This window comes from Vespula vulgaris, chromosome 1, assembly GCF_905475345.1.
Source record: "Vespula vulgaris chromosome 1, iyVesVulg1.1, whole genome shotgun sequence".
NCBI classification, from domain to species: domain Eukaryota; kingdom Metazoa; phylum Arthropoda; class Insecta; order Hymenoptera; family Vespidae; genus Vespula; species Vespula vulgaris.
This window is the reverse complement of record NC_066586.1, coordinates 15,135,045-15,147,028: the sequence shown is the minus strand read 5'-3', so window position 1 is coordinate 15,147,028 and position 11,984 is coordinate 15,135,045. Positions and strand designations below refer to the sequence as shown.

General features: G+C 27.6%; 2 protein-coding genes across 3 annotated transcripts; one reads left to right on the top strand and one right to left on the bottom strand.

Moving 5' to 3' along the window:
• Positions 1-34: 34 nt before the first annotated feature.
• Positions 35-2,864, top strand: LOC127070354 (myb-like protein X). The gene is made up of 4 exons (XM_051008205.1): positions 35-256; positions 425-547; positions 628-811; positions 895-2,864. Exons 1-4 carry the CDS (start codon positions 184-186, stop codon positions 2,708-2,710), a joined length of 2,196 nt encoding a protein of 731 aa, XP_050864162.1. The 5' UTR covers positions 35-183; the 3' UTR covers positions 2,711-2,864.
• Positions 2,865-4,230: 1,366 nt separating this feature from the next.
• LOC127070362 (CTTNBP2 N-terminal-like protein) lies at positions 4,231-11,444 on the bottom strand. 2 transcript variants are annotated; one of them, XM_051008209.1, is made up of 9 exons: positions 10,823-11,444; positions 10,467-10,568; positions 9,806-10,030; positions 9,089-9,710; positions 8,927-9,022; positions 8,618-8,727; positions 8,430-8,468; positions 6,005-6,373; positions 4,231-5,809 (listed from the first exon to the last, which is right to left on the bottom strand). In XM_051008209.1, exons 1-9 carry the CDS (start codon positions 11,039-11,041, stop codon positions 5,795-5,797), a joined length of 1,797 nt encoding a protein of 598 aa, XP_050864166.1. In that variant the 5' UTR covers positions 11,042-11,444; the 3' UTR covers positions 4,231-5,794. The 2 variants fall into 2 exon arrangements, with proteins under 2 accessions (XP_050864166.1, XP_050864174.1); XM_051008217.1 differs by lacking the exon at positions 8,430-8,468 and having other exon boundaries at positions 10,823-11,443.
• Positions 11,445-11,984: the final 540 nt, after the last annotated feature.

Below are 11,984 nucleotides of genomic sequence, written 5' to 3'. Positions count from 1 at the left end.
TCGACCTACACGTAACAATTACCTATTCTATCGATACTAACTCATGGCGTTGTCATATACTGATCTTTTTACACACGTGTTAAATACAACAGTTTTATCGACTTAACTAACCAAATTAAAACTCAACAGATTTAAAATAATTGTTTATAGTTTCTTTTAAAAGAATCTATTATCAAATAAAATATGGCTATGCTTGCGGAACCTCGACGAAAGCAAAAATGGATGCTGAATCCACGTGGAAAGGATTGGTCTAATGGTATAAAAAAAATAATAAGATACTATAAGAATAAATTAACAATGCGAGTTATTTTTTTTTTGTAATTTATTTGTAACTTAATCATAATTTTTATTTATTAATCTTATTAAGGATGTTAGATGTCAGATATAACTTAATATGTTTTAATCTGAATATATCATATTTTAGATACAAATAAATTTGGGCAAAGAATGTTAGAAAAAATGGGTTGGACAACTGGTAAAGGTCTTGGTATTAACGAGCAGGGTACAACACAGCATGTGAAAGTTAAAGTAAAAAATGACACAGTTGGTGTGTAATATCATAGAAGCATATTGTATTACACAAATGTATATATTACATAAATCTATTTAAGTTTTTATCTTTTGAAGGTATTGGTTTTAAAAATGAGCAAGACGAGGCATGGACGGAACATCAAAAGGCATTTGATAGTTTTTTGAATCTTTTACAAGAAAATCAAGACTCTGACTTAATAAAAAAAACAAATACAGAAAATTCTGTAACCAGTACTCAATCATTAGAATTGAAATCTAAACAAAGTCGTGCACGTGTACAGTATGGATATTATATTACTGTTATTATAAGATACAGATGTTTGATATGTTTCAGTTTTAATCAGAGAATATTTCACTTTACAGCTATCAAAAATTTACACGTGGAAAAGATGTAAAGAAATACAGTGCAAAAGATTTAGCTGATATACTTGGAAGTAGACATATTTTAAATAAGGAAAGTAAAGTTGAAGGACTGCAGGAAAATGATACGAACATTACCAATGCTGCACATGTTGAAAATATTACAGGAGGTACAGTTACTATAAATAGGGGTAGTATTACTGATTATTTTAAAAAAAAAACCTCACATTTTCTTAAAGACAAGGAAAATAATACAAGTTGTATGGATGTATCTGACAATGAAACTGAACAATACAGAGGTTTTGGATTTGTATCCAAAAGTCCTAATCATAAACAAACTAATAAGTCAAAGCTTGAATGCAATTATACTTTTGATAATCCTGCTTTAGATTTACATAATAGTGATGATGTACTCGAAGAAACTACAAAATGCATGAACAAGAGAAAAGGAGAATCTTCAATTGAAAATGATATACAAAATTTAGGTTATGAACGAAACTTTGCAAAAAAGATAAAAATTGATACTAATGATAAACATTGTAAGGAAGGTTTTATAAATATGGCTCTTGATTTAGATACTGATGTTAATGAAAGTCATGTAACTAATAAATTTGAAGTGTCAAGAGTAAAACTTGGTCTTACAAATGATGCATTAGATCTAACTGATGAGATACACGAGAAAAAGCGAGTAACATTTAATAATCATGTGGAATATAGTACAGATTCTAGTAAGAAAAAGAAACATACTGGTACATTGGATAAATTTGAAGTTGATTCTAAGAAACGTAAAAAGAAACAAAAACAATTTGTTGATGTTAATCTTTCGAATAAAATTGGTTTCATTAATGAAGCATTGGACATTAATTCAATGTCCCAAGAGTTAAAAGATAATAAAGTTAATGAGTGTAAAAGTAAAAAGAATAAAAAGCAGAAACAACGAAGAATATCTAATCTTGAAACAATAGAAGAAACGTCAGAAGAAGCAGGTACAAATAATAGTAGAGAAGTTGAAAACTCGGATAAAAATTTAGATGCAAATCTAACTAATGAAGAATCTACGTATGAAGAAAATAATATAGATATAAAAAAAAAGAAGAAAAAGAGTAAAAATAAAACACAAGAAACTATAATAGTGGCTGATGACATTGATGACACAATTACTTACATACCAGAAAACGTAAATTGTTCGCAAAAAAAAGAAAAAAAAAAGAAAAGTAAACGCATAGCAATGGGTGATGATGTTACTTGTGAGGAAATTACAGAAAAAACAAGATGTAAAAAGAAATTTACAAAGAAACATGAACACGAAGAAGATGCAACAAATGTACTATTAGACAAAAATGAAGAACATGTAGTTATTGAAGAAACTATAGTTGATGATAAGTCTACAGAAAAATCAAAACACAAACGGACACGTAATAAAAAACGTATAAATGAAGATCTAGAATGTGAATTGGAAGATAGCAAAAATAAAGAAGTACCTTGTACAAAGATACAAGATAACGACGAAAGAGTTAAAGTAAAAGCAAAAATTAAATATGATAAAATCAACCAAAACGCTTTTGATGATACAAATAAAAACGATAGTACAGTCGAAAAAAATGTTAACGATATAGAAATGCAATTACAGGATGTGGAACATTCGAAAATAAATCCTGAAGAAAATATGACAGTAACAAAAAATAGAAATTTTTGTATAGAAAACCCAAAAATGTCTAAAAGAATATTGAAATTATTTTTCGATTTAGATTATATATCGGACTTTCCAGGTTCTAATATAAATAAAATAAAAGGTTATGGTGCGGATATAACTCAATAATTTCAGATTGTTCACTACTAGTAATCACGCTACTAGTAGTCACGATATAATTTATTTGTATTATGAAATATATATTGCGTTTGTAAAATGTATAATTAATTTTTATACCAAAACTTAAAACAATTGTAATTAATATACACAATAAATTATTATATTGCTTTTACATTATATTGTTATTTGTTTGTTCCGAATATTTTGTTATATTTAATTTATGAAAATAAAATATGAATTTAGGAAGTGACAATTTTTTGATAATATGTAAAAAAACAAATAGAAACTGCCAGATATCTTTTAATTGATTTATGGAAAACTTATTTGCATTAGTATTATTATAATCTGTATATTTCTACCATCGTGGTATGAATTCATCTTCCGTAGGATGGTTGATTAGCGAGAATTCAGATATCAGCTCAGATCGAATATATTGTTAGAAATACGGTTCATCATCGAGAGATTAAAATTTTACACAAAGCTTATGGTAATAATAGATTTCTTTTTTATGAACCGAGTAACGCCGGTAATAGTAGATTATTGTTTTACCAATCAGATATAAATGTCGATAATAGTCATCCGCTATTTTATCGATCTAATGAAAATTATCGGTAACAGCACAATAATTTTATCAACCAAATATAAAATTATAGTTTTTCCACTTCACTTCCTCCGTATTATCGTCGTGATTGTTATTATTATATTTTACTGTTATTATTATTATTATTATCTTCATTATCTTTATCCGTATCATACTATCATCATTCTTTTACATTATCATTATTATTATTATTTTGATCAATATATTATTAGATAGGATATGAGTATGTCTTTATTGAAAGTTGTAATCGACTTTCAAATGTTTTTATGTTAGCATAATATAAACAAAAATCTAGAAATTAAAAACAATATTATAGTTAACAGAAAACTTACAAGTTAGATCCTCATACGAGAAAATATAAAACCTTTTGATAAAATAAAATATAGAATATAAAATTAGATAAAATAAAAGTTCTTTTCTACCTTTCGGTTAGATAAATAAATTTTTATCTTAAAATAGATGTCATTAGAAGTACATGTTTGCAGGCATGAGGATTTGAAAAGCTTTAAATAATAATATTATAAAAAAATTAATTGTGTAAGCAAATACACAATTAAAAAATTTATATTTAAATTATATCTAAGTTATATTAAAATTACATTTAAATTGTATCACAAAAATAAAAGATATTAAAAAAAGTTGAAAAATATCAATTCATAGGTTAAAGAACAAATAACGATAATTATTACGAAAACTCATGTTCATCAATCGAATAAGTATCATACATACAAGATCTTCGAAAATGTTAATTTGCAAACATTGATGTTTATTTAATTCCTTGCATTGTTATAGTCAATTACAATGATTGAGTTAAAAAAAGTTAGATCAATATGGAAGACAACAAATGCATTGATGACAATTGTAAAAATTTCTGAAAGAATGATACTGAAACTCAACCATTGCACTATAAAAAAATATCATTACCATAGAAAGATATGTAAGTTAAACTTTATTAATCATAAACTTGTATAATCATTATGAGATTATATTCACTTATTTCCCACGCTGTGTAAAGTCGAATCTGATACGAAAATTTACAGGGGTAATAACAGAAAGAAATATAATAAATCATGAAAATAAACCACATTTATATATGTTCTTTTTTGATAAGTCTCACATAAAAATCATAATATGGGTACATATTAAAGTACCTCGGTATCAATTCTGTAGATCTTTTCTGTAAATTTCTTGTCAGAAGGATGAAATAATTTTGAATTAGCATTTTTTTTTTTTTCTTTTTACAGATATACACAAGTCAAGAGTACTTAAGTAATCCTTCTAATTTTAGTCACTTCGAGTTATTTCATTAGTAAATAACAAAAAACTCTCAGATAAGTGAAATTTACTAATACAAATATCTTCATAAAGTGCAAATCATTTTGCTTTTTTCACATATATGTATTGTCGGTGAAGCTTTTAATTGTACTCTTAACAGGCTTATTATTGTGTCATTTCATTTTGTTCCACTTTGCTTAAACATATATATGCATTAAAATTTTAATGTATCGAGAAACAAACAATGATAGTATTGTATATTCATCAAATTTGCAATGCTATTCATTCTTGTAGGTTCATACCATCTTATTTTATGCTGTTATCAACATATATTACCAATGTATGCAATAAAACGAGACAAGGCAGTGATCATAGCACATACGTATTTGCATTTACTTAACTAAAAATTTTTTCATTTATTAATGTTTTATGTACTTTAATTTTCTATTGCATTAATGTCCAACGATTTTTAAAAACACAATATTTTAGATAAGACAGTACTATGCTACATTTTAAAAATGATGATTAGTATAATAAACGTTTTATTTTATTGCCCATTTCAAGATACGTATTCTTAAGAAAGAATACTTATATGATTAAGTTTAGCAAAATTGATGAGCATAGAAATGGCCTGATTGAAAAATAAAATGTTGCATAATATTATCTCTTCTAAAATGTTTGAATTATTTATGATGATTGTACTATACGTTCGTACTTATATCCGTTCTTATTTGATGCATAATAAAACAGAATGCTAATCATGTAACTTTCACGATGTTCCGTATACAGATTTTTTAATAATATGACTTTTTACTAAAGAAATCATTTTTCCAATCTCTAATCAGACTTTATACATAAAATTTTAAGAAAGTTACGTGATCTTTACTCTGCATTAATTTATCTAACATAATATATATATTCCTAATCTAAGTATCTACGAAGTTGACCTAATGTATTTTTTTATATATTTAATTTCCACTTAAATACTCGCAAGTATACAATTGTAAGTGCAGTACTACTATGGTATATATATTTACATAAAGTGAAATTAGCTAGTATATAAATCTTCACGAATCCGAATTCTTCGTCAATCTGATAAATGGTAAAATGAAACCATTGTATATACTCCCAATATAGTTTCCAAGCATTGCTCACGATACATGATTTTTGACTTTGTAAAATTTCTATACATGATTGTGGATTTATTTGCTGATAAATCAACGTGGCTTTGTCTGAAATCATATTTCACAATCCACTGTATTTGTAAAATTTTTATTTTACATAGAATATGTGTGTGTGTGTAATGACATAAGAAAATAACACATGTGCATTTGACTATCACATATATGCTAAAATATGCTGTGATATATGAAGTATATGAAAATATCTTATTATTTCTATTGTTTAAAACATGTTATATTACTGACCTCTTCATCAGGAGCTTGAGTAGAAGCAGCTATCACTTGCTGCACCTGCAAGGGAGCAGTTCCACTTACAGGATGAGATGAGGACTGTTTACCGAATTTAACTGTATCCTGGGCTGACTGAGATAATTCTGGTCTCCTAAGATAAGCTGCCTCTTTTTTAGGTGGTACCACCGGTTTATTAGGTGGCACTGGAGGAGGAACGCCACGAGAAAGAGGCGGCTTTTTTGACGATAGTGTACCAGGAGCTTGAACGGCCTGTGTAGAACCAACGTGAAAACCATGCTTCCCTGGAGTTTGTGTTGATGGTACTAATTTTGCCATGCCACCAGTATTAGGAGGAACAGCTACAACTGGTCGTTTGTCCATAGCCTGAGAAATGAACATGTAGCACAGCCAATTTAACATTCATGAAATCAGATATAAGTATATCTCCACATGAATCCTACATATTTCCCAATATTTAAGGTAACATTGAAAAAAGATCACGCCAAGGCACCGATCCAAAGCAGGAAAATCAATAAAAAACAGAAATAATAGCAATTAAAGGTGTTGAAGGTCATGTAATATATATACATATATATATATATTACAAGCAAATTCTGAAACAGTGATACAAGAATTTTTGTATTAATATAAAAATAAACAAATGATAGTGTGCAGTTAATACAGAATCTGCAAGAGGATTGAGGTATGCGATGTTTGTTTATATGATGTGTCAATAGTCATAATAATTTGAAAAAACTTTGTGACTACCAATAGGATGTTTTATTTGAATGAAAATTTTAATAATAATTACTAATGAAGGTGTGTGTTCTGAAGTCTGAATCATTACTATCAAACTTGAACATAATCAAATTATATTATTTGTCATTATATAAATAATTATATGCAATCTAAATATTTAAGCAATCTTGTCATTTTTTAAATTCAATACAATTCTAAAATTTTTCTGCTAATACATAGCTAAAGAAGGTCATAACATGATTTAAGAGTACAAATATGTTTCATGCGATAATGATTTCCGAAATGATCGTTTTTTTTTTGTTTTTTTTTTGTTTTTTTTTTTTTCTTGTAAACCAAACCATATAGATTTAGCAGTAGCGATTATAGGACAGCAATTAGGGAAGATAAGCAGGAAAAAATTGTAAATAAAGCTCAGAAATTAATTGCATACAACTTTTAATGAAGGACTTAATTAATGTACATACTGAATAATAATTTTATGTACATAAAATAAGAATATTATAATAAAATATTGTCCTAGGTATCGATGATATGGTAACTTATAAAAATGGCATACTAGGTGTCAGTGATATAAATATTCAAAGGTTTCATCAATATTCAATAATAATGTAAATAGGACAACCAAATCATACTTAATCAAAAATAAAAATTTCAGCATAGAATCTGTGGCATTTTTTATATTTTTTTTCTAAAGCTAATACTTAATAATATTTGATCTATTTTTTTGGATAATCTAGATTAAAGAATAATTCGTAAGAAAAAAATTACAATAGTCAAGTTTTGAAAGTATATATATATATATATATATATATATATATATATATATATATATATATATAAAATGACACTTGATGAAAAAACTATCAACACATGATTAAATTAATTTTAAACTTTGAAGTACAATTTTAGTAAAAATTTAATCTTTTTTAATATAATGTATAAATCGAAAGAATGAAAAATTATGCTAATAGAAAAAATAGATTTACTCATTCAATGATAAATTCTTCTTTGAATTTCATATTTTAAGATTAATACAATTTCAATGAAAATAATTAGATGCCACAGATTTTATATCTACTATGTAATGTAATATATGTACATTTATTGTGGCTATTTAATAATTACAGACTAAAACATTGTATTTGATATCTACAATGTTAAACTATAAGACTAGAGCAGGGTATAAAGCTAAAATTATCTATAGATGAATAATATACGCATTATATATTTAATGCAAACCATTTTACTAAGTGAAAACTTTCTTTTGACTAGTAGTTATAAGAAAATTTTGCTATAATCACTGAAGATAATGCTTCAGAATTATTCTTTAATATAATAAAGTTATTGTATATATACATTGAGAAAATAATGTTTTTATAGATATTTGTTTAAAAATATGTTTTATAAAACATTATCACTTTATCCTCATTGCTTATTAGCAATTTATAAAACTATCAAATATGGATTAGATGCAAAAATATTTCATATTATTTGCAATCAACTGAATTATTTTTCTTATATGTATATTTATTTCAAACTAAATTATCTTTCTTATACTTCTGAAACTTTCCTAATATAAATGATCTGTACAAATGCTAACTTTATGTTCGTACATCATCTTGTAACTATTATTTGAAGTTTCTAAATAGTAATAGTTGCTATAGAGAGCCTATATACTTACATTAGACGTTTGTGCATCATGCAGATTGCTTTTACTTTTCTTTTCACCAAAAAAGAATAATAAATCATTAAAACTTTACTGCTATTAATATAAAAATATTTTTTGTGTGCAGTACATTTTCTGTGTAAATAGGCTCTGTACAATTATTAGATTAGAGTAGAATGAGGGTGGAAATGTGAATAATTTACCTGTGTTTCCGAAGGGACTGCAGGTTCACCACTTGTTGGTGGTATATTAGGCACATACGTAACTCCACGTAATGCTTGCCCAGGTGTCACTGATCTGGCTATTCCTGTTGCTGTAAAATACAATAAAATGTGAGTTGATGATAAATATATAGTTAAAGAAAAATAATATGGAATATGTAATATCAATGTATTATGAAAATTAATCAAAACAAAGACATATAAATCTATTGTTATTGCAAGAACTATTGATACATCTATTTCTCTATAAAACATGCAATGTATTCTTATAATTATTATAATTATTCTTACTTGGTCCACTGACAGGTACACTAGATACAGTTGCAGTAGGTTGAACAACTTTACTACTGACCATAGGTGTCCCAGTTCCCAGTACTGAAGTTTTAACTGAATAAAACATATAATTATAAGCTACACTATATCCTTATTTTGAATATAAAATATAATATGTACTTGTTTGTGATGTATTAGTCGGCCTCAGTGTTGGCATAGCAATTAAATTAGCTGGCTTTGCAGGTGGTGGTGGTGGAGTTGCCCCAATGCCTCTTGGTGGACCTCGTGCTTGCGATTCTTTCCATGCTTCTACTTCGTTTTTTAATTTCTCTAATTCTAATTCAAGATCTTTTGCTCTTTTTTCTTCTTTAACAAGAGCTTGTCTATATTGTTGTCTCTCCATATCGAACTGTGCCAATTGTTTTTCTAATTCTGCTTCCATTTGTAATGATTTCTTACTTTCTTCTTCAAGACCCTCAGCCATAGAATCTATTCTTACTTTTTCTTCGCTTAATATCTGTGCTAAATCTTCAGATCTTTTTCTCTCTTCAATATATTTCATTATTATTTTTTTACGTTCTGCCAAGAGTAAAAGTATTATTTGTTTCTGACGATTTTTCTCTTCTTCTAGCATATCAGTAATCTTTTTTAATTCAAGCTCTATTCTTTTTTTTTCTTGTTTTTCTAATTCTAATTCTTTTTTTAATCTGGTTCTTTCTATTTCAAGTCCATAAGTAATATCATCACCCTGAGCAGTATCATGCTCATGTTTACGCTTTTCTTCTTCTAGTTCTTTTATTACCTAATAAATAATAAATCTAAATATTAAGTTTTGTTACGTTTGTAGTAAACTCGATAAAGAAGAAGACGAAAGTTTATTTTAAAATGAATACATACAGCTCTATGCCTTAGTTCAGCATCCTTAAGAACTTTATTCATTCTGCATTGAGTTCTCCTCTGTTGCGTTACAAGAGCCTCCAAGCTGGCAACTTGTTGATCAATTTGATTTCCTTCAGGTCCAATAACACCACCCACAATCGCAACATCACGAGCAAGTGCTGCACGTGGATCTGCTGTATTACTAAGGTACCGTGAACTAAGAAGATGTTTCATCTTCTCTGACTATACAATAAAAGGATTTACACACACATATATATATATGTAAATAGAAACAGAGATACATTTTATACCACACACACATGTATACTTATAATAATATACACAAAAACAAACAATATATTCAAAAGCAGGATTATGGAAATGCCAATAACTATTTATATTTTTATATGCTTGTTATTTATGATTTATCTTAATTTTTTGAGAAAATTATTAAAAATCATTTATTAGTGATTAATAATTTAGTTTTAGAGACATAAGATGTATTATTTTACCTAGATAAAAATTAAATAAACTCTGCATAGATAATAGTTTTTGGAAATACCATAATCCAAAATATAACACACATAATAAAAGAAATTACATAAACTGCACCTTAATATAAAATTAAGAATAAATTAGATATATATACGTCAATGAAATAGAAATTAAATAAAATTACTTTTAAAGCTGCTATCACAATGTCTCTAGCCTGAAGTTCTCCTTCTAGATATCCTAATAGTTTTAATAAATCACTTCTATTCAACTCCATCTTTGGATTGCGCTGTAACACAAAAAACTATGATGTATACTATATTATAAAAATATTAATTTATAGTTTTCAATATTTAAAATGAAATGATTAAAGTCATTCTTTGTTTGGTAAAAAGTAGTATTCGATTGAAAAAGAAAGAAAAAAAAAAGAGTATATAAAGAGCGCGTAGCGCGTATTACACATACATAAACGTGAAAGAGAGATGCATCCTTTGTTTAGTAAGGTGCGATTCTAAGGTTAATTTTATAAATTTATCGTAGTACCTTTAAAGTGTTAGAGGAACTTTTGTCAAGTGGTTCTATGTTATTGGACTGTTGAAGCTGTTGTTGTTGATTAGTATGCGATGATAAAGTGGAAGAAACGGATTGTGTCTTCATGGTGGTGACTGTAGTACTTGACACAACAGCTCCTGACGGACCGTCTACCGGCGGCGGGCTTGGCGAAGCCACGTTAATGATATTTTGGTTTTGCGATGCCATCATTTTTACTGCTTTGAAAGTTCTTGCTTTAAAAGTTTTCTTCTTTCAATGATGCCTAACACGGCAGCAAATCGTCAATCGGTTTCTTCGTTGAAGCGTATAACGAAGAATAAACGTAAAAGCATAGGGCCGTTCAAACTTCTTGGTTCCTAATATCTTGCATTCCGTACTCATGTCGAAACTGCTGACCCCCTGCTGCAGTTAAGCCGACAAATAAATACCACATACTCGAGTAATTTTAAATCTTTTCTTTCCAATTCTCCTAACGCTTCCTTGAGCAAAGCCGATCGATCCTGCATTCGGCTTTAGCAGCTCAGACTGGCTTCGGCTCTTGACAAATCGATCATAAAGCGCAGCTCGCGGTTGAGAACTGGCCTCGTGTAAGGTGCAGCGCGATCCGCTCCTCGCCCATCATAGTTACTCCATGATCGAGAAGATATCGACGGATCGACGCGCGCGCTTAATTTCAAATTACAAAATCGTCAAATAATTAATGAAATAAATGTATAATTACATTATAGATAACGATGTAGTACCGATCTTTATCTTTTTCTTTTTTATTTCTTTTCTTTCTTTCTTTCTTTTTTTTTTGTTTAATTGAATATCTTCGCTTTTCTTTATTCTCTCACATTTTCGTTCTTTTCAAAACATTAATTTTCGAGAAGTATTTATTATTTTTTCTTCTTATGTTAATAGAATAGTCGTTAATTGCAAAAATCTTTTATTCGATTATTCGAAATTTACCTATACTTATTTATTACTCCTTTTGTAAGAGTTCATTTATATTTCTGATTTTCGTTGTTTTGGTATTTATTAGTATTTATTTAATTTTTTTTTTTTTTTAATTATTTATTTGTAAGTAATCAAATTTATACTTCAAATTAATGAAGAACTTATCTATTAAGCGCATAGACAATAGCGCGACATTAGCGCCTCTATAGGCAAC